The sequence below is a fragment of the Haliaeetus albicilla genome, chromosome 13 (genome assembly GCF_947461875.1).
Source record: "Haliaeetus albicilla chromosome 13, bHalAlb1.1, whole genome shotgun sequence".
Classification (NCBI taxonomy): Eukaryota; Metazoa; Chordata; class Aves; order Accipitriformes; family Accipitridae; genus Haliaeetus; species Haliaeetus albicilla.
This window is the reverse complement of record NC_091495.1, coordinates 18,958,764-18,981,592: the sequence shown is the minus strand read 5'-3', so window position 1 is coordinate 18,981,592 and position 22,829 is coordinate 18,958,764. Positions and strand designations below refer to the sequence as shown.

The following is a 22,829-nucleotide window of genomic DNA, read 5'->3' as shown; positions in this document are numbered from 1 at the left end:
CACCAAAAGTGAACTAATCCAATCACACTTAATTTGTTATGTTTCCATAAACATTATTGGTCCTGAGCTTTAAATTTTGATCCAGACACATGTACTTCTAAGAGCTTTCAACTGCACAACTTGCTTGATGAAAAGATAAACAGAAAGTTTTCAGAGGATAATTTAGCAATCTTGAAGAAGAATATGAAAACAAGCCAAATCTTCTTTTCTTCTTCCCCTGCAATATGACCGCAAAGGCACAGGCTAAGGAATATTAACACAGAAAAAACAAGTATGCCATTTCACTGTGTATTCATCCCTACAGATGCAACTTGGGATCAAGAATTGTGGTAGTATTACATGAGAACATAAATACTTCTACTTATACTAAGGACAATTCCTTTTCCTGATTCAGGGCATAATGACTCACTTAGTGTGCTCAGGAGGCAAACCCCTTCCTCATAGTAAAACTGCTAGTTAAGTTGTGGTGGAAAAAGAGAGCTTTAATCTTCTGCTACACTGTGTGTTCTGGCCAATGTAAAACTAGATAGATCAGCTGGCTGATTGAATTATGACTATTGCACTGCTAATCTAAGCATCTGATTCTGCTGCTTTTTGGCACCTCATCCTACAACACTGCCTGCAATTAAAAGGAAGTACAACGAAGTGTGAATAAGATAATGAAAAAAATGAAAGATGTAGAAAAAATAATTCCACAATTAACAGTGATAAGGCAAAGTTTTCTTTTATGGCTGTAGAGGCAGAACAAAGAGGACAATTCCGAGTAGAAATATGTACCTTCACTGTTGACAATTATTGAAGCAGTTCCAGTAGCAGCATCTGTAGTCTGACCTATAAATGCTAAGAAAGGGAAAAGTTACAGCATGCATTAGTTCAAAACATTACTTTCAACCAATAGCATGTGATGCAGTTTAATTGAATTAAATCTAAAATGAACCCATAACCTCCAGCAATTTAAAAATGCTAATTACTCTTTCATGTGCAACAATGCCAGAGAAGCTAACAACAACAAAAAGTGTTAATTTACACCCACAAAACAGAAATGCGAGTCCAACATCCTTTAATTTGGCTACATCTCTGCTTTACAGAAAGCATGTTATTTATGCAGCCTTCTCAGGCACTCCTACATGGAAATATTTCTTTTATCCAATGAGACAATAGAGTTAAGGCTGGAGAAAAAGAAAATACTAAAACAACACAGCATTTAATTCTGTGTAGATTTGCATTTCAGCAGTAATATTAACATGTGCTGTGAAGGCAGCGGTGAGGCTGTGTGTTTCCTCTTTGGATTATTATTCAGATAAATTAACTAGAAGTGAGGCTGGCAGCACTGTCTATTATAAAGATTGTTCCATATTTACTACTATAAGAACCTGTTCTCAGCTATCAGCAAATTTGTCAAATACTAACCAGTGGTCCGAAACTTTCTGTGACAGGTGGGGTTTTTTAGGTAGAACTGTAGTAAAAAACTGTCAAAAAAGTTGAGGGCTTTTTTTCCCAAGAACTGTATCTGAGAAAAATCTACTGTTTTATTTGAGACAAATTCTGGTGACCTTTTGTTTAAGAAGCTCTGGTGTTCTAACATTTTAGAACATGGACTTGATGCTGGGCAAAAGTTGGCTTCCTTCTCAAGATGTGCCTTTTGTGGCCAATTTAAAAAACTGCTCACATTTGAACAAGGCTGAAAAAACACATAAGATCATGCTCATTGAGTTTTGCTAAAGTATTGCAGTTACCCACCCTGGAGGTACCCTTATGTAGCTCAGAGCTACAAGGGTCAGAGCAGAACTTCCCTTGCAGTTATTTCACCATGAGCTAGGTCTTCACACTGGAACTGAATGCAGAGAACTTGTGTCTCTGGTGCTCTCAATGCTCTTTCTGCAGAAAATAACCAGCATGAGCAGCAAGCTGCCCAGTTCAAATGTAAGAGAGGGAGTAACACATCAGTAAAGGTCTAAATGGTCTGAGCAGCACTGGTAGCCAACAGGTTGTGGAAGACAGGAAGATTGGGAAAGGGGAAAATTACAAACAGGTTGGAATTGGAAAGAAAAGGGGTAAGGTGCTATGTTAGCAAATAGAAGAGTAACGTAAACAAAGACGACATACAACAAGGATCCAAGACGTGAAAGTTGGCAGAACCGGCATTACGACAAGGATTTTCATCCAGTACCCAGTATCCTTATGTATAACAACAGGGATAGGCTAGGCAAGGATTAAACTGAGATGAAAAGCCAGGGACTGAAATAAGATGGTCCTAAGCAAAAAGGTCTGTGCACACTGAATCACCCTTGCCTCCGAATCTTGGAATGCAAGTCGGGATCCCGGACCAGCCTCACCAGCAGTACATCCTATCTTCCTCCACGGCTGATCAATGTAGGGGGTGACAATCTAACACCATTATGAGATATTTTTAGCTCAATCAGCAGAAATTGGTACCTTGGACCTAAACGTTCTAACCCTTCAATTGATCTATCTAGGTATCAATGAAGTGCTATATGGTGAAATTTCTGAATTTTTTTTCCTACACTTTTCTTTTGCTGCTACAAAGATTATTTAAAAATTTATGTTAAGATTGCAAGATCAATCATTTAAACATTTAGCATTGGGATAAGCATTAAGCATCAGAAAACATGAGATTTAAGGTTCCTTGTGGAACATACATTTTCATTAAGTGTTATGCATTATAATAGCTTTATTCATGAAGGAGGCATGCTTTGGAGAGATCTAGAACTGTACACTAACAGACACTGTTTTTATGGTATCCTTGCTTGATTTCCTGTGTAAGTTGGAAGGTATGCAATGAATAAACCTGTATATACGTTTGTGAAATATTCAGATACTATACTGATAAGCATAACAAAAAAGCCCACAAAATACTGACAGTTCTGTCTGTAAAGTAGGATTTGAATAATGCAGTAAATGAAGCTTGTGGCTGCACATTAAACAGAAAAGATAAACAGAATATCGAATTGCCACTTAGTGATTGCATCTGTCCATCCTTGCCTACCCTGAAGGAGACAAGAGTCATGTAGACAAAAATGTGATCGTGTAGTTAAGCAGCACACAATAATACATTTACACAAGAGAGAGAATTAGGGTTACAAAGGTGCAAGATGCTAGACTATTGTGAATACTTAATTTTGCCTTTTCCCCAAAGGCTTTTCACATTGCTTTTTGTGTGTATGTGTGTTAACAAACAGCGGCTGCAGTCTCTAAAATGACTGCATGTGTCGTTTCACAAAACAGAGTTGAAATGTACTGAGTTGACAAATGCATTTCCACTCTATCCCTCCCTTCCCAACATGAAATTGAGAATGAATAATCAGACTGGATTTTTCAATTTCTCACCAGGCATTACCATCATTAATACCAGCCTAAACAACTGCAGAACAGCAAGTTATCTTCAGATGACTTGCACTGATGTAATCATCTGAGATTTAGAGGTAATAACATTAAATTTTATTTTTAGTGGTACAGCTGATTTTGGAAGTCCCCTATTTTCACCCACATTCATTCATTCCTGCCAAGCATCAAAACAATTATTCATAGTTCTGAATGGTAAAACATATCCAGTAAGGCAATAAAATAAGAAACCCTCCACTACCAATTTTTAAAGCTTAAAAATAATATAAAAGGTTTCTTTAAAGTAAAATTTTACCTGTAGAAATACCATTCTTCTTCAAATTTTCAACATAATCATTGCCAAAGGAATCCTTCCCAACCTATACAAGAGATAAAAGGATCAGTTTTCTCTACAGAAAGGTGAGAGGATAGATAGATCATCTTTAGACAACAGATCTAATGTAATTTGGAATGATCTAATGTAATTTGAATACAACACCTTCTGTTTTGCAGCACTTTGCCTTATTAATAAACAAATAAGAAACTAATAAATAATAGTAAAAATGTATTAATAGTATTAATAAACAATAGGAATAGTATTCTGCAGTTTTCTCCTATATTACAAAACTCCCTTCTACACCCATGTTGCTATATTCAAATTTCATTCTCTTACAACCACAGTGTTCCCTTGACACTGAAGCTTTCTGGGGATTTTAAAATTTGGAAGTGTACTGAATTATTCAGCTTCAGATTGAAAGCATTTATAGCAGCTCTGGTGTCCTTCTTAATTGCAGTTCATATTTTGAATTTTCTACCTCAAGTTTCCTTGGTGGAAAAATATCAAACTGTGGTTATGGGATAGAAAGTGATGATAAATGTGGCATTGCTGATTTCCATAATTTTCAGTACTAAATGCACTGTTTACAAATTCAACATTTTTTATTTGCTTTATCCAGCAACAGCAGATCAAGTTGAGTTAGGGAGTCAAGCTACGCTCTACTGTTTCTCTAACAGCAAGGTAAAGAGCTTGTAATTTCAGCTCCACTAATCCTTTTACCTGAACAGAATTCTGCTTGCTGTTTATTCAGACTAATAAGCATTTCTTCTTGTTACATTACACAAGCTGAACAAAGGAGATAAGATATATGGAGAAAAAAATGGTATAACTTGCTTAATGTCAAAATAGCATTTAAAATATATTTATAAAGACAACATAGCTTTTAATTCACCACTTTTAGCCTATGTCTTTAGCATGCATAGTGTGTGCTCCCACTTTCAAGAGTAAGTTGTGTATCTGAGCGGTATCAAAGACTGACCAATGCTACAGGAAATATTTTTGCAAGAGAAAAAAAAATACCTTTCATATTAGAAGCCAAATCAAGATCCTGGTCACAGTCTAGACAATGAAGGAATTACACAAGAAGCCCCAAGTACTGATCCATCTTCTCATAAAACAGCACTAAATAGCTAACGGTGTATTTGAGTTACTGGAAGCACAGAGCAGCTGCCTCTGTTGCCTGCTGTTAGAAATTTGCCTATTTATGAGCTCAGTCCTTTAGAAAGCTTGGAGAAGACCCGAGTAGTAGCTAGTGATCACAACAATCAAACCCTATGAAGTGTCATGGATGGATGATCCTTCCCCCCACATATTCTATTGCACAACCATGTTTGGAAACATATTTTAATTTCCTACAAGCTCTATAAGGGATCTTTCTAAAGCATTATTAGGGATGGTCCCAGTCTTTTACCAAAGGACAATGGCAATCTAGGTCAAAACAGCCTAACCAGACAGAACATTCCTCTAGTACATTGAAAAAAAAACCCAAACCCAACAACATTTACTTTGGTCACTGTGTTATTCATTGTTTGCATATTAGAACATTTCTGTACCTCTGACTACTCCCAGTTTGCCAGACAGGGCGGGTTGTCAGAAGCTGCAACTTCTGACTGCTTTAGGCTGGATGACTGCAGCCATCTGCAATTTAAACGGGAGTCGCGCTCACCTCTGCAGTCCAACAGTAGTACTACTGGAATGCACTCCACCTAATGGTTATCACCTTCTCCCTCCCTCACTGCTACAAAGCTTCTACAACAAATCTCAGGATCTGCTTAGTTATTTCAGCAATGGCATATTTCATAAGCATTTTCCAAAAGCTTAACTGAAACTTCCTTCCTTCAGCTCTGGGTCCTACATAACTGACAGACATCCCTTATTGTTCAACTGTCATAACAACTGAGATCAGCCATGCTACTTTTGCTCACAGCAAGACATCTCAGTGCTGGAGGGAAGCCCTTGGAGAGATCTCCATGGAGGTCCTTTTCTTTTGGATACTTCTTTCCATGTTAGTTCATCAGCATCCAACCTAGTTAATCCCAGTGTGTTTGAAGGGCTTATCTTTCCATTCAGGCTTTATCCCCAAGGAAGACAAAGTATTGGGCATCAGACTCATTTTAGATTAAAGGCATATTTACTGACTATGTCAAATTATATAACATTGTTTTAAATATTTTCTGCTTTTGCATAGACCCTGCTAGATGGACTATTGGGTAAACAAAACTAAATGTCTTAGTCTGCTGACCACAGAACATCGTATGTGCTGAAATAGCATTTCTTCTTTCTTGAGCTTTTAACAACAATAGCCGTTTGTACAAGCATTATGGTCATATAGTTTGCATATTAGAATGAGTGGAATTACAACAGTATTTTTCAGTCTGGGTTTTCCCTGCTTACTATCATGTTTTCCATTTGGAGCTAGAGGAGCTGGATGGCATTATAGCAGCTAAAATTCTAGCACCTTAGAGAATCAAACTCATTTGTACCTGAAAATTAATTACAACAAAACCAGGTACCTCTTGACAATTTTTTGTTTAATCTATTCTATATGTTCTTTCTTCTTGAGTGTGTTTACTCATTTTCAACATTAGGGAATTAAACAGGCACTAAAGACAATTATAAGACGGTAATACAAAAGGAAAAAACAATTGAAGATATCCACCATATTCTGGGCTGCATCTGAGATATAGCTATATTGTTACAATGAAGTGAGGATTCAGACTTACAGCACTTTAACTTAAATTTGGCTTACAGATCATCTAAAGAGAGAAGACTACATAGCATGGTAATACAGCACTTCCTATTTCTAAATGGGAATCAAATGCAGCTGGGGCTTAAGTAGAATTTAGCATATGCAGTATCAGGCTAGTGACATCAATGTCCTGTGAGGATCATTACAAATTGTTTGTCAGAAGTAAACCAGGACTTTTTTCAGCACATACATGTCTTTCAGACCAACATCCCTCCACCATCTTAATCTAGGATGTTTAACAGATTTTTCTGGTAATGGCCACTACTTCAAAAAAAAAAAAAAAAAAAAAGAGTAGCTTGGGGAGTTTGGAATCTCTCAAGACCACTGTGCAGTCTTCAGTACTGCAACAGAGTTCTTGTATGAACACAGGCAAGTAATTTATTTGCTTAGATCCTTTAGTTCCCTGACAGTATTCCTTTACATTTCTCTGAACAATTGTCTTTCTTGTCTTTCTGAAGTGGCGACTATTCCATCAATACATAGTTCTACTGTACTGAGCAAATTGAGGAGCAGAGTTTAAGACTGATACTGTGATACATACTGATAACCCTGAGTAACACCAGCCACTTGCAGAGACATCCAGGCAGAAAGTAGAATGCTGATTGCATTTCCACTACTCAAACTCAGTACTTGGATTTTACATTAAAATCCACAGCATTCTGTGGCATCTCTAGTCATAACTGTAAGTCATTCTAAAACTCCTTCTCTCAAACCTTCACCAAATAGTCACTGGCTTTCTTTTGTGTTTTAAAGGTATGAAGAATGCCTTGTCAATTGATCTGAGATGTCTACCTCTACTCTTCTTGAGGACATCCTCTGTCTAAATTACAGTCCTAGTGAGAGGATGCCACACTTCGGCAGAATGTCCCTCTAGTATTAATACTGATTCCATTCCTTGAACTTCAGATTTTAGAAGCAATTGTTGAACCTGTACTGGATAAAAAATGTTGGGAATTATGACCAAAACATAAGTGTGTACTGAGCACAGAGTGTGTGTGTGAGGGCCAATCTGGCTTTAAGAACCACTGAATACTTAAGATGACTTGTTAAAGTAAAAATAATTGAATTTTAATGGTTCATTATTGCCTGACTCTTAGTTTATTCAGCAAGAAACTTTATGCTACATCCCATTGACCTATGCAGATGTAAGACTGTACTGCTATGAAATGAGACTATTTTGTGAGGCTGTAAAGTGCATATTCAATTTAAAAAGTGAATATTAACTTTTAAAATTAAAATAATACAAAATGCTAACATTTATAGATATTAGAGTCATTCTTTGCTGTTTCTTTTCTCCCATGAATACACATCAGAAAGAAAGAAAGAAGACTAGGTTTTACTGAAATAACATAAATATGATTTTGGAAAGTAATTAGAAATTATAGTAACTGCGAAATTTTATTAGGAATGTAAATGTTTCCAGAAACATGTATGCACTGAGGAAAGGCTAGACCATTAAAAAATAAAACAAAATTCGCACTTTTGGTGGAAAAAAACCCTTTAACATTTAGCAGGAAATGTTAGCAGGGAATTCATTGCCAGTTCATCTTGTACTTGAATCTGATCATCCTTGAATGCAAAGATAATCAAATATACACAATATTACAGAAGCACAAACATTGCCAATATAAAAAAAAAAAACACACCACACTGAAGAATAACTAGTGATAATGACCCACAGAAATGCTTGCAGGTGTAATTTAGATTTATAGCTACCATTCTTTACCCTAATTATTGGATTGGAAAACCAGTGAGAAAGGCTTCCTTGAGATGTTTCCAGTTCTTCTCAAAAAATCCCTGACAGACAATGATCCAACAAATCTAGCATCCTCCCCCAGCTATGGCAATAAAATATGTCCAGTCAAGTTGAAGTTTCATCTACAGTTAGCACAGGATAGACAATAAGGCTAGAGAGAGAGAAAATTTGATCTTAACCTTAGTAATGATCACTCAAAACTTATAATGTTTAATGACAAAAATCAAAGAAAAGCATTGTAAGAATATAGCATCTGACAAGCTGAATCAGCCCCATGGTCTGTGAGCCAGTCTTTAGAACTGCTGTATATCAGATCTTTCAGAAAAGTGGGAAAAAAAATCCCAAAGCACGCAAGGGTTGTAGAATTTGGACATGAACATCTCATCCTAATCTCAAGTAATGAGATAATGATTTAACCCTTGAAGCACAAAGTTTAATATTTCTTCTCAAATTTGTTACTGGCTTGTCAGTGTCTGATTTTTAATCACCTACAAAGTAAATTTCATATTGACTATAATGCCTAGCACCTGAACGTCATCATTGAAGCCCTGATTGTTCTAAGAGTGTGGAACATAAAGAGGAGGGGCTAGTCAAGATTACGTGAATTTTGAACATCTCAAATTCCCTCCAATTCTCTTTTCCACGGTACAACAGTCTAAGTTTTGCAATCCTTCTTTATAGGCAATTTCTGCCAGGTCTCCAGCCAACTAGTCTTTGGTTCTGGCAGTGTTCTTAAAACAGCCTCCTCCATGCTTAAATTTATAGCTGAAATAACAAAAAGAAAAGGGAATTACAGAGGGATAAAAAAACCCCAACCAACAACTTTTCTGTAAGTCACCTAAAGGTTTACTGGAATTTGCAGGAGCATTTAGTTCAGCTGTAATCCAAGAGCAAGTCAGTGCTTACCTTGCAGATCAGCGAGGTCTTGGCCCCAAGTCGAGCAGACTGGACACACTGGTTGGCTCCTTTCCCACCAAAACCAATGAAAAACTTATGTCCAAGGATAGTTTCTCCAGCCCTTGGCAATTGTGTAGTAAGGCTATTCCAATTTAAAGCAATATTTACATACATTAGTGACTGAAAATAACAAGCATCTGCAAAATAAGAATTACATTCTTATAATCCTAAATGGTCCAACAGCCAGCCAGTAAGACCAAAAAAGACTTGAAAGACCGTTTAGGGTCTTTACTCCACATCCCACCAGTTTAAGTTTATTCTTTATATGCCACCTAGTCAAGCTTCTCGTTTATTACTCAAGAGAGGGATTGCATTTCTTTTGTTCATGTTTCATGTTTCTACAGGAAAAGAAGCACTTGATCCCTGACTGGGATTCCCCAGAGCTAACTCAATACAGATAAATAATAAATCTATAGGTCTCACTGCTCATGTTGTTTTAATGTAACATTCAGCTCAAGTTTACATATTGTTCATTTAATTTCATTACATCTAATTATACTTTTGTGAACCACCCTATGTAATTTTTCACTTTGTTGGCATTCACACCCCTCAAAATTGTAGATCGTTATCAAAACCTTCCTCCCCTCTGCTGTCACTCAGGCACACTGTACATATTTAACTTTTTTCTTTTTTAAGTTTTTGTCTTACAAATCAAGCTTTACAACTTCCCAGCATTTTGTTGTTTCTTGAACACAGTCCAATTACATTTACAGCCTTCTGGGGATGGGTGCCCAGAACCAGATACACTAATACAAGCGAAGACCCATCAGGAGTATATTCTGGTTTCATTTCAATTTTGGAAAAAACAAAACAAAACTGTAATTTTGTTAACCCTACCAGATGCTTTGCTATCCAGCAAAAGTTGAAAGGAAGAAAAGACACCACCGAGACTATGTATGTGGAAGAATTTCTCCAAATGCAAAATGTTCGCTTACTTTTGCCACTTCTATTAAAATACATAGCTCGAAGCTTTGTTTACAACACTCAGATTACCAAAATCTCTGCCTCCTCAAGGCATACATTCCAGGCACAAGGTTTAAAAATGTAATTCCTTCTATCTCTTAAGCTACAAACAAGTTCACATGTGTAGAGGGAAGGCCTCCTACAATGTACTACACAACCTGTTCAGACAATGACAGTTAGGTCAGACAGGTTTCCAAAAGTCTGCAGGGAAGAAACAGAGAGTGGGGAAGGGGAGTCTGAAAGAATGCAGAGGAATCTGCCCTAATGAGGAAGAGATTAACTTCAGCTCTGTTTGTCAATTTATAACATTATTTTACCAATAAATCTTACAACAGCTTCAAAATTGCCAGCCCTCCAATTCAGAAAAAAGGTGACATGCTTCTGCACTAGCAAATCACTACAGAGAGCTTTCTGAAAAGGATATGAAGAACACCTGTATGTTACTTTCTGAGTTTATGCTGCAACTTCTGGGGCATATTGGTGTTTGCAAAATCTTACAGAACTAATGACAGAACACAGCCTGATTTACTGAAAATTCTCAGGAAAAAGCAAACATTTTTTCCCTTCTAATTTTCAATTCCAGCATCCATCAGTCCAAAGTTTTAGGATCATTAGGAAATCAAGAAAACCTACAGTTAAACTAGCAAAGCCAAACAAGTCCTGAACTCCCAGAAATTAAGATTTTTGCTTTGAAGGAGTTGTTACAGGTCTGTGCTTCAACAGTAGTTAGTTTCCAGAGAGATACAGGTAGCGGTGCAGACTCTAAGAAGGGATGCTCACTAATGGAGCACCCCAGATTTTAGTGTGAGGGTATGGTACCCAGCCAGCAGGTTTATTTTGTGGGGGTGACCACAGAGAAACCCCAGAAGGCTCACACATATAGCTAATGGCACTCATTTTGTTTCCAGAGAGGCAGAGCCAGGAATACTTCATTTGGAAATGTTTACACCATTTTAAATAAAAATACAACAGCTTTTTAGAAGTATACTTATAGGTACCTTATATATATATATATATATGGAAAGGGTTGCTAAGTTAAAACTGTTTGCCCACAGCAGCATCTGGCAGGTTGTTTACAACAGTGAGTAACTGTAAGGTTTCAGGGAACGAGGTATAATGAGTGTAGATAAATAATGTTTATTAATGGTAACATCTATAATTTATCGCTATTTTCAGCATTGGAAGCCAAACTAGTGATGGTTGTGGACCAGAGGATGAAGGCCACAAAACTCAGCTGAGGAAGCTCCTATTCAGCCAGTGCCAGGGTACTGCATGCACACTTCTAAAATTATGTGCCATTCAGCAAAGAATAGTTGTTCCACCCAGCCTTGGTAGGAAATAGTAATAGCAGCTCTTGTATAATTCCTTTCATCCACAGATCTCACTACACTTTAAAAAGCAGAACAACATCATTATTCCTGCTTTGTGGGTGTGAAACTTAGGCAAGTCATTTTGCCTTTTTGTGCCTCAGGTCAGCCAAGAAGCCAGTGGCAAAACCAAAAGTAGAGATCAGCTCAATCCCCTAGCTGACAGTATCTTCTCATTTAAATTCTGCAGTATGAAAATGGTATCAAGTCTCAAATAATTTTCCTTCTTTAGGGTGTTTTTCAGAGATTATTGCTTATTCTAAATCGAATTTGTTTCCACAAAAAGCTAATATATTTTTAGACAGAGATTAACAATTATGACATCCCAGCAGACATCTGCTAATAGCACTGCTCTGAGTTCATACACATTTTCAAGAAGTACATTCAACCATACATATTCTTGTTTTAACAGTGACCAGATCATGACTTGATTCTTCTCTCAGTTATGTTGGCATCAACATGCAACTCCAATGGAAGCATCATAATCGCACTGGTGAAAAAACAAGCTTGGTGAGATCAGAATCTGGGGCTCAAAGTTTCAAGCAGCATGGCATAACAATTGCCTGTGGGAATCAAACAGCTTGTTGAAGACGGGGAGATGACCTCTTTTATTGGTTTGATGGAAAGGTACAAGGCAAAGGGCAAAGGATCAAGTTGGAACAGTGATTTATAATTAGCCAGTTTTTAAAATAGGCTAACAGACTACACAAGAACATGCAGCAAGTTCCTGTAGCTCACTGTAAACAAAAACCCCCACCTTATTACATTTCAGGCATGATCGCCAATCCTTTCACACCAATTCTTCACTCCAGAAGCCTATTTTTATTTTCCATATCAAACAAATTCAGAGTACTGATCTATATATAAGCCCGGAGGTTTCACTTTCACTGAAACAGGTGTTCAAGAATTTTTGGTTTTGCTAATATAATGCTATTCCCTTGTCATTTAATTCTGCAACTAGACTAACTTTTGATTCACATCTGACAATTTTAATGAGCATTACAGGCTTCTGTTATGAACGGGCAATGATGAGTAATCTGTATGATTAAGGAAGCCTATAAAATCTTGACTTATTGATGGTGCCACAAAGAATACTCAAAATAGCCTAAAAGTGATGAAACAGCTAATGTTACTCCAAAACTAGGCTAAATAAGTTAATTACAAAACCTGTCACACAGGCTTTCAGAATTGTTACATAAAATGTTTTGTAAAGCCATTTCCAACTTTGATGTAATTTGAAAACACTGACCTGAAAAACCTAATGTAAGTTGCTATCCAACAGACTACTCTTTGCTTATGTGACAAATTCTGCTCAGCTTTGAGAGGATAAATGGTACAAAGGATATTGAGCTCTCATGTCTTATGAACAACCAGGAACTAAACTTGAACACCTGCAACAGTTATTACATGGGAAATAAAATTGCTATATATTATCTTTCGCAACTTGTGCACTGTACTACTGAATCATATTAATAGAGGAAAGTTCAGACTGAAGCATCCTGAAATAACTTGGAGGTTACAAATAAAGGAATATAATCACTCAGAATTTCAACTGAGTTTTTAGAAAACAATATTTGAATGTAAAGCGCACAGCAATGCTGCCCACATTTGTTCATGGGAAATGAAGAATCTTACATCCACTTAGTTTCAGAGGTTTGGGATTAATAAAAGTACACACATAAGAATTTCACCATTGCTGTACCTTCAACCCTTTCTTCCAGTAAGTGTGTGCCACAAGTTCCCTTAAAGGCTAGAGCTGATTAGCATTTGTATTTTTATACAGACATCCCTTCAGAAGGATGGCATTAGAAACAGAACAGAACCCTTTACTACTGTATTGAAGCACTGAATCAGAGGTGAAAGCGCAACTTACTGAATCATTACTGGCCCTTTCCCTGGTATTCTGGGTTTTCTTGAAAAGTTCCCATCTAAGCAGTGACTAGATCATATTCAGAGATAGAAAGTCTGAAGAAGGAAGGAGGGGAAAGGGAAAGATGTATATTAGCAACATCTGCATAAATTAATCCTGAAATTAATCATAGTTTGCTTCCAATTTCTGACACCAAACCAGTGTCTGCTCATTGTTTTCAACACATGAAAATACTATAAAGATGTATTATTACTGTTAGCTTAAGCTGATGTAAAACCATGACCTCCCCTCAGCAGCATTTTCCCACCTTCTCTTGCATTGCTTTTATTGCTCACAGAGCTTCCTAATTCAAAATATTTTTGTTCCAAGGGTCACTTTAATTTGGATCAGCAAATTGGTCCAATTTACTGTATAGCAGAGCAGCCAAGGTGAGCCAGAACTTGCAGGAATGAGAAGGTGAGTGAAGGGACAAGCAGGAGTGCCTTTGCTGGCAGCAGTACAGCCAGACTGCTCTAAGCCAATGTTGAAACTTTGACTTGATACTACTTTGTATGTTGAAAACACTGAATGCTATGTAACCAAGGTTTAATTAAGTGTACAGGATACTTAGCTCATTAGACATACTGAAGAAAAGCATAAAGTATCAGTATGTTTCTGAGAAATGGCATGTGCATGAGAAAGGAAAACAGAAAAGTATGTAAACATTTTTCTCTAAAGAAAGAAAAAAGAAAACAATATTCTCATCAGGCAAGTCAGAGGGAAAGAGAATTTGTACATTAGATTAGATACCACATTATCTAAGATGACCATCATTTACATAGTATCAAAAGAAACACTCAGACATTATTTTTTCTCCTGAAGAGAAGGTGAAGATCATCAGGGGTATCAAAATAGTAGTAGAAATACTGCATGTAAAAGTGTCTTAATAAAAAGGAATATAATGTAAAGGCGTAGAATTTAGCTTTGAGTCTGTTCTCTTTGAGTCACTGAACAAAACTGGCTTTCTCCCCTGCTGGGAATTCCCTAGAACAGGGAAAATCCCTGTGAGATTAGAGTAGGTGTAACTAGCCACTGCCTAGTACATACAATTTACTGGGCTTTCATGATTCTCAGAACTTAACAAATACAAAGGAGAGAACAGTTCTTGCCTCCAACTAGGAATATTAGTACAACATTGTGGTGAAAAAGTCTCAGACTTCTTTTGGATCTGGCTTGACATTTTGGTTTAGCCTTGGTCTCTTTTGTCTAGCCTAATTTTTAAAGATTTGAACATGTGCTATGGGAAAGTATCCATAACATGGAGACAAAAAGACCACAATTCTTTTCAAAATCTGATGTACTTGACTCACTTATGCTTTCTTCCCTTTTCATAATCCACTAAAACATCTTCTTGGAAGGCAGAAAACTTTCAGGATTTATAAAGAGACTATCTCAGGAATTTAGTTAACTACAGTGTGGTTTAAATGTGGGGCTATCCAGTTCTAGGTTCTTAGTCTCATTTCAGATCTTTAATGACTAAAAAATTGTTAAGAGACAATTAGAAATCATAGAAAATCTTTTTTTTTCTTCCTCCTATGTCCCTTAAAGTGGCAAGTTTTCCTTTAAAAAAATTAACTTTTCAGACAATTCAAACAATTGGTTATTGCTTGAATGTTTGATGGTCTGGGTTCTCTCCCTAGCCCACAGTAATGAACAGTGTAGAAACATTACCCAAACTGGTACCAGGCAAAATAATTGATACTTAAAGAGCAGTCCCTTTGCAGGACAGTGCTGAAGCACAGTGGCAGAGACAGATGTCAAAGCTTTACCTCATCATCCATTCAGAGTGTGTTTTAAACCTGTTTGATTTTACACGATATACAGTTTGTCACCGCAACACAAACAAGTGAATGATGAATTGGTGCAGAGCAGCAGGAATCTTTCCAATCAGTTTTGCCATCAGAGAAAATATGTATTCTATGAAACACATATATATTTTTTTTCTTTTTTTAAAGACAAACTGTTTTGTAGAACTCATTACTGAATGGGTAAACAGCTGAACTGAAACAACTGGTGAAAATCTCTAGCAAGCGAGAAAATTAAATTAATGGCTGCAACTACAGGTAGGAGGGCCACAAGAGTGGTATCTTCTTATACGTGCAATCACAACCTCAATTTAAAAAGACCGAAATTCATAACCTGTAGAATGAGAACAGACATCCATAGCTCTTCAAGAACTTCAATGAACATTTCTGTGGACCCTTTGCACAGAAGCAAATTTTACCGTCTTAGATATTAAAAGACGAAACAAATAAGGTGGCATCCAGATCAATGTCTTGAAGCATTTATGGTAGCGCACTGTACTGCACTTCAGTGAAATGACGGTATCAGCATAAGATCAAAATTCCTAAATTACATTAGGAGTATGAAACCTTCAACACTAAGAAATTATTTATTAGACTAATTGCCAAAAGTAAAAAGCTTTCTCATGGAACAACAAACCTGTAACTTCTCCTCACATTGCTAGCAGTTAAATTTTGGGAAAAAGTGGGCACAACATTGACGAATTCATAATCTGTGGAATGTTTAATTCTGAACTTGAAGCTCTAAAGAGATTAAAAAACCCCAAACAAACATGAATCTATGTTCAGATATCTAAGTCTCAGCAAACATTCCATCATTCTTACCAAACATCTGTTTTGTATTTAAGAAAGATTGTGGAAATTTTCAAAATTGCTACTCTCTAACTTTATTTGCCTCCCACGTTGTTCTTCACTGATGTCTCTCAATTGCATTATTTTTGGAATTGCAGTTACATAATTATTTTCAAGGCAATCTTATGGTGATGTTAGAATAGACTGTCTCTGAAACATGCTGTGCTTACCCAGGGCTGAAGAAGGCTGCCTATGGTTCCTATGCCAAAGAGAACATTATATCATGATGAAGTACCAGGGCTAAAGGAGAAAAACCATCACAAAACAAAACAACTTTTGCCACCCAAGCAAAGAGTGATCTTTACATGCCCAAGGACAGATTAAGATAAACAAGACATATGTGAACATTAATCTTTTCTCTACCTCTAAAAGAAAGAATTTATCAGACAACAATGAACAAAGTGGAAATAATATGGTTGAGTGGATAGGCCACTGGGTCCTTGTTCTTGTCATCATGATCTTTTATACACTGGTAAATCAACAAAGTGATCTGTGCTTCTGCTTTACTATCATACAGAAAATAAAGCACCTACTGACCCCCCTACAAATCTTGTTGTCATTCTTTTCAAGTCTTTTCTTTTTATTTAAAAAATAAAAAAGGACCCCCCCAAACACACACTATTAAGTATTGGCATTTTGCATACAAGCATATTGTGCTTTATAAACTACAATATTAAGAACAATGTCATAGATGTGTTCTCACTATACAGGCATCACAATGAAGTACAGTGCAGTCCAAATGTTAATAGTTTTCTTCAATATGATGTTGCTCTAAAAACTCATACTGTTATGGTTTAACCCCAGCCAGCAACTAAGCACCATGCAGCCGCTCACTCACTCCCCCCTCACCCAGTGGGATGGGGGAGAAAATAGGTAAAAAAAGTAAAACTTGTGGGTTGAGATAAGAACAGTTTAATAGAACAGAAAAGAAGAAACTAATAATGATAATGATAACACTAATAAAATGACAACAGTAATAATAAAAGGATTGGAATGTACAAATGATGCACAGTGCAATTGCTCACCACCTGCAGATCGACACCCAGTTAGTCCCCAAGCGGCGATCCCCCGCCCCCACTCCCACCAGTTTCTATACTAGATGTGACGTCACATGGTATGGAATACCCTGTTGGCCAGTTTGGGTCAGGTGCCCTGGCTGTGTCCTGTGCCAACTTCTTGTGCCCCTCCAGCTTTCTCGCTGGCTGGGCATGGGAAGCTGAAAAATCCTTGACTTTAGACTAAACATTACTTAGCAACAACTGAAAACATCAGTGTTATCAACATTCTTAGCATACTGAACTCAAAACATAGCACTGTACCAGCTACTAGGAAGACAATTGACTCTTATCCCAGCTGAAACCAGGACACATACCCAGGACAATACTTTTGGCAAGTATGATATTTTTCATCAAGTTTGTAAGTACAGTGCTTCCTACAGAATCCATATGGGTCACAAATGAAAAGTATAACCAAAACAATACTTAGTTTACATATACTTACTCAATATATTGTAGATAATAAAGGTAATCAATATATTTAAACTTAATATGAGAATAGAATAGACAAGACTAGAGTAGACTAGCTCAGTTGGAAGGGACCTACAAGCACCATCCAGTCCAACTGCCTGACTACTTCAGGGCTAAATTCACGGTGCCTTCACTAGACAAGTTTTTACTTTGAAACTCTATTACCCTTGATTCACTGATTAAAAAAAAAACTTTATCTGAAGTTCAATCTAATTATAAAGGTATCTACTAAAATCCTGGATTACAATAACTTTAAGGTTTGCAGGGCAAAGATGAGAATGGGGGGGATGGGAGGAGGGAGGGGCTGGGATTTGCTGGACAAGGTTAACTCTCTTGTGGCACGTAGGAATTTCCTCTAGATAAGTACCTTTACCATTTTCACCATTTAAGCTCTCTTGGGAAAGTCAGATCTCTAAAAATCAGGAAGGCCTAATTCTGTGTAACCCTGGCTTGTGATGCCTACCAATGGACAACTCCTGTGTCTCCATTAGTGCCCAGAATTTCATGAGTAACAGGGAATGAAAACTGAAGAAAATTCTGCTCATTTTTGCTGCCTCTATATGGAGTACTATGAGGTCCAGCAAAACCAACTGTTTTTTTCCCAACAGGTCATTTTTTACTTTGTTCTTTCTGGGGGAAAAAAAAAAGAAAAGGAAATTAATAATAAAAAAAAAGATTGAGCAATATTAATATACTTGAGGATATTCCCAATGAATAGTAGGATCAGACCATTAGAAGAAGGAAGGCATATTCACTCTCATTACAGCTGAGAACATGGAAAATGCCTGTCTTTCCACACAAGTACTGAACTTGGATCTGTCTTTCCTATTCCTTCCCATCCTTTATTTTCAGCTCTGACCAACACGTTTTTTTTCTTGCTGCTGCTTATACTGTCAAGGTTTATGCATTTTGTATAAACAGGGATCTGAGAGAGGACAGGAAGTATAGCAAGTGATGGATGGAATAAATTAGTGAAAGGGAATTATGATTCTTTGGAAGCAAAAGTTATTTTTTGAAAGATGAGAGGCAGGAAAAGAGCAATACCGAAAAGAAGTACACTGTAAGAACGTGATGTCGAAAGACAACAAGAAGAGCTGGAGGCAAAAAAGGGGAAATCATAGATGGCTCAGGGATGACATGCTATTGATCTAGTACAGGAAAAAAGGAGAAAAAAATGGACTAAAGTCAGAAATGGAAAGAAGAAATAATAAAACCCAGAAGAGAGCACACAATTGATATACTCGGGAACATTACCAGCTTCTTATTTTATAATTAGTTGTCACAAAGATCAACGTGTTCTATAAAGCTGCACCTACTTAGGCAACATACTAGTGAAAAATAATTTTGTATTTTCTTCAGGCTCAAAGTATATGATACTAGGCTTGGAAGAAAGCAGGGATATCAGCATCAAATAACTTACTGCAACTTGATATAGAGGCTAACAACTGGAGCCATATAAAACAAGCAAAAAAAACCTTACTGGTAAAGTCCTATGGAAAGAACAGCTCAGACAGCTCCTAGAGGCAATATCATATATACGCCTGACCAGAGTATTTTTACACAAATTTGTTACCATCGACTCTGTATGATTTTTATTGCAGCTTTTGATTTGTGCCAGCAGCCCTTTACTGTCAGGAGTACTAAAATTCACCCGAAGATATTTATGTCTAGAAATGCATCTAGGAAAATGTTTATTTCCATTAACAGTACAGATAGCAAGTCATTCATTAACAACAGAACAGAACTATTAATCATATCATTCTGTGGCTCATAAAGGGTGAGAAAATACAATAGTCTCAGTGTTGGGTGTTAAAATATAGTGCCTAACAACTGTTCATTGTGACAAATATTTTCAGAGGAGTTCCTTTAGACAATTTCCCCTTTTGACTGTAGTGAATCTTGCCTGGAAAACACCTCCAGACTGAAAAGGCAAGATATGTTTTATTTTAAAGTAAAAAAGAATTTCCAATAATAGCAGGGACAATAACCAAAACAATAAAAAACTGTGGGAGTTACATAGTAAAAGAGTATTCATTGGAGCAAGAAATTATAGGTACATTCATAACACAACATAATATTCAGTCTCTATCACTGGGATACAGCAGAAGCCCAAAGACTACCCTAAGTACTGACAATGCAAATGCCCAGTGTATCACTGTTTTGCATGCTATTTACTTGGAACTGCACAGATGTCTAAGAACCCTACAGAAAGCAAAAGGCAACAGTTGTGCTATCTATAAAGAGGGATGTTATAATGTGAAGCCATGGTCATATGCTATTGTGCATTGCTGAGATAAAACATCTTTCTGTAGCGGAAATGAACACAAACTCCTTACTCCTGATGTTGATATTGGACAATTAGTAAACAAGCTTTTATCCGAACAGCCTCTTCCCTGATCATAATGTTGTTATTTCCTGACCCTTCATTTTCTTCAAACAGAAGTGTCACTCTGGGTTTACCAGAGACAGATGAAGGCTCAGCAGGAATGCAGAATGATAGGGAAGCTGCACACTCGGGAGGTTGCTGTAACATCACCTGACTTTACGCTCAGTAAATATGGGTCAGGTCTATTATGGCATTAGTAATCTCAGCCTCCAAAAACTACATACAATAATTCTGTCTGGCTTTTGTTCCATTCCAGCCTAGTTCCATTTCCATGAATGTCAATGGGAAAAGCAATTTCTTTCTACTGTAGTTACTAACATGGTAATAATTTCAGGCAGAACCTTTTCACATCCTAGACTTTCTGTGAAACTGGACACATGCAAGTCTTGTATGTAATTAGGGCACACCATTTTGAGATTTTTTTCTAATGTTCTGACCCACATTATTTAAACAGATATTTTATGAGAGTTCATTTCTGTTATGTGGGAAAACAGACAGGCTGAAATGTGCACAGGTGTAGTGTATTTCTGTAATTAAAACTACATTACCAAAAAATGGCTACAAATTTTGTCTTGTGTTGCAATACCTAGACTGACGATGTTCTTTCTCTGTAAACTTTTATCTAATCTCTTTTCCCTTTCTCTTCACTCTTATTTAGAAAACTCTACTTCCTTGGCTTAAAAATTCTTAAGTATTTGAAGGGATGAAATAAATTATATTGTGAATCCACCATTTTCTTCTTGGAGCATTAGCAAATGTTTTATCACTGGACGCTACATTTTAAATGAATGAATTTTCTTTTGCTGTCACAGTGTTGAAACTGGCCTCTGCTGTCACCAACCCAGGAGAAAGCATGTACATACTTAGGAAGGTTCAACAAAGAGATGCAGCTACTGGTAGCTGGCAAATAGGGCACCCATTAAAAAGATGAAAAGACTGATAACCAGGTTGTTTTACTTTTGTGGGTAGTGTATAATAGCTTACTGACCTCCAAAGGGGAAAAATGCCAGTCTAATGAGCCTAGAAAATTGTGATACTTTAAGTCAAGCATTTAAGTACCTCTGAATAACAAAACAATGAGTACCATGGTGTTTCAGACAAGTCTTCTTTGCCAGGCGAGAGAACACAAGATGGAGTAGCTGATTTTCTCTCCCATTAGGAAATCTACCCCCAAAAACTTATCACCTGCTAGGATCACAATGTTTCTGGATTCATTTATTCCATTACCCAAGTGAACTCTCTAGAGAATTAAGCAATAGTTTCCCTGCCTCATATGGACTAAACCTAAAAGCTTGGTAAACACTAGTTTTATCTCACAAACCATAATTTTTAATTGCTAACACACATAGGAAAGGCATAATCCTCCACTGATGATATCATAGTCTACTGCCATGGAAATGACTGCAGTATCATAAACACAGGTTTAAGGTGACCTCACTTTTGTATGAAAGAGGGAAATTTCACTGGAATGTGAATGACATCGGGAATAAAGACACAGAGATACTATACAGTGAAAAAAGTCTCTTACTATCAGTCAAAATATGGAAGATGAAGACAACAGCTAGACATGCAGCTGAACAGAAAACGGGTTCTCCTGTCCAAACACTGTATTACTGCCTATGAGTCTTTGAACAGAGACAGCCCTCTGAACTCCTGTCTGGGTTCCACTCCATAAGTTCACTACACCAGACACGAGTGAAATCCCTGCCCTGACAGGCTTACAGTTTAACCACAAGAACATGAACAAAGTATAGCTATAAGAATATAGTGTAGGATCACAGAAAACATTGTAGCTGGAATGCTTCCTAGAATGAGTAAGTACTTCAGAAGTGGGAGGAAGAGAACTATACAGCCTCTTGAAGCACACAAAATAACATGAAGTCAGATGCAAATGCAGAAGTACCATCTCAGTGCAGCAAGTGCTAAGTATTTTGGCATTGGCTCAGGAAAATACATATATTTAACCTTCAGCTCTGAAGTACTCTGAGAGGTGTCAAACAACTCAAGGACTGGAAGTTGAAATTTGTGTGTAAGCTTTGTGTTGCTGTGAGCTGGGAATGTTGAGTACTGTGCAGGACCCCAAATTGAGATGAGACAAGAAGCTTGAGCCACGAACTGGGAGTGGAGAAATGTAGAAGGCGATAATGATCTCACTTAAGTAGAACCTTTCATCTTGAAGGATCTCAAAGCAATTTACAAACTTAAACAGACCAGACACTGCAGCTGGTAAGAACAGAAGCAGACAGCTGGGAACTCATTCATGGGAAGGAGGAGGTAACAGAGGACTTACTGGGTGCCATATCTTCCAAAATGCTGGTGCTGGGAGAAGACAGCAGGCTAAACCACAGCTTTTGCCTGAACCTTGCCATGCAGCCATGGGAGAAAAGTGCAAAAAGCAAACAGGCAACCAGAGCTGGCAGAAAGAGAAGCAGAAAAATGGGGCCACTGGATAGCTGTCACTGTTAGGATAGTAGTTTCCCTGCCTTTTCTCTCAAACTCAACTCCATAGACTCTTCACACTTTCTGCAGTAAAACCTCACGTCTTCCCTATTATTTTTGCCCTTTTTAAGACCTTCCTCCAACTTCTCTTTACCTTTTTTCTATCTTTTTACAAAGCAAACTTCCCCTCTTCACCTCCTCCAACTCCAAAATGTTTTCCAAATGCACAGCAGGACAAGAAGTGCTACCTCTTGGTTACTGGGAAGCCAAAGAAATTACTTCAGCTATGGCATTCATGTAGTACAGGCCTGACTGTAGTACCACAAGGGCTATTCTTTAGGTCAAAAGCACTACTGAATACATACTACTAAAACTGAACTAGATGAAGAAGTCTAAAAAACAAGAGTCATATTAGTTATTGCTGAAATGGAATTGCTTCTGGAA

General features: G+C 37.2%; 1 protein-coding gene across 5 annotated transcripts in view; it reads right to left on the bottom strand.

Annotated features, from left to right (window-relative positions):
• RBKS (ribokinase) overlaps positions 1-22,829 on the bottom strand; it is a 70,416-nt gene that overhangs the window by 41,424 nt on the left and 6,163 nt on the right. For 4 of the 5 annotated variants that reach the window (XM_069800340.1, XM_069800338.1, XM_069800341.1 and 1 more), the window contains exons 2-4: positions 9,091-9,223; positions 3,659-3,722; positions 778-840 (exon numbers count right to left, since the gene is read on the bottom strand). In XM_069800340.1, coding sequence (XP_069656441.1) covers positions 778-840; positions 3,659-3,722; positions 9,091-9,223 — 260 coding nt within the window. Of the gene's footprint in view, positions 1-777; positions 841-3,658; positions 3,723-9,090; positions 9,224-13,344; positions 13,437-22,829 lie in introns of all 5 variants that reach the window. The other variant, XM_069800339.1, reaches the window with a different exon arrangement.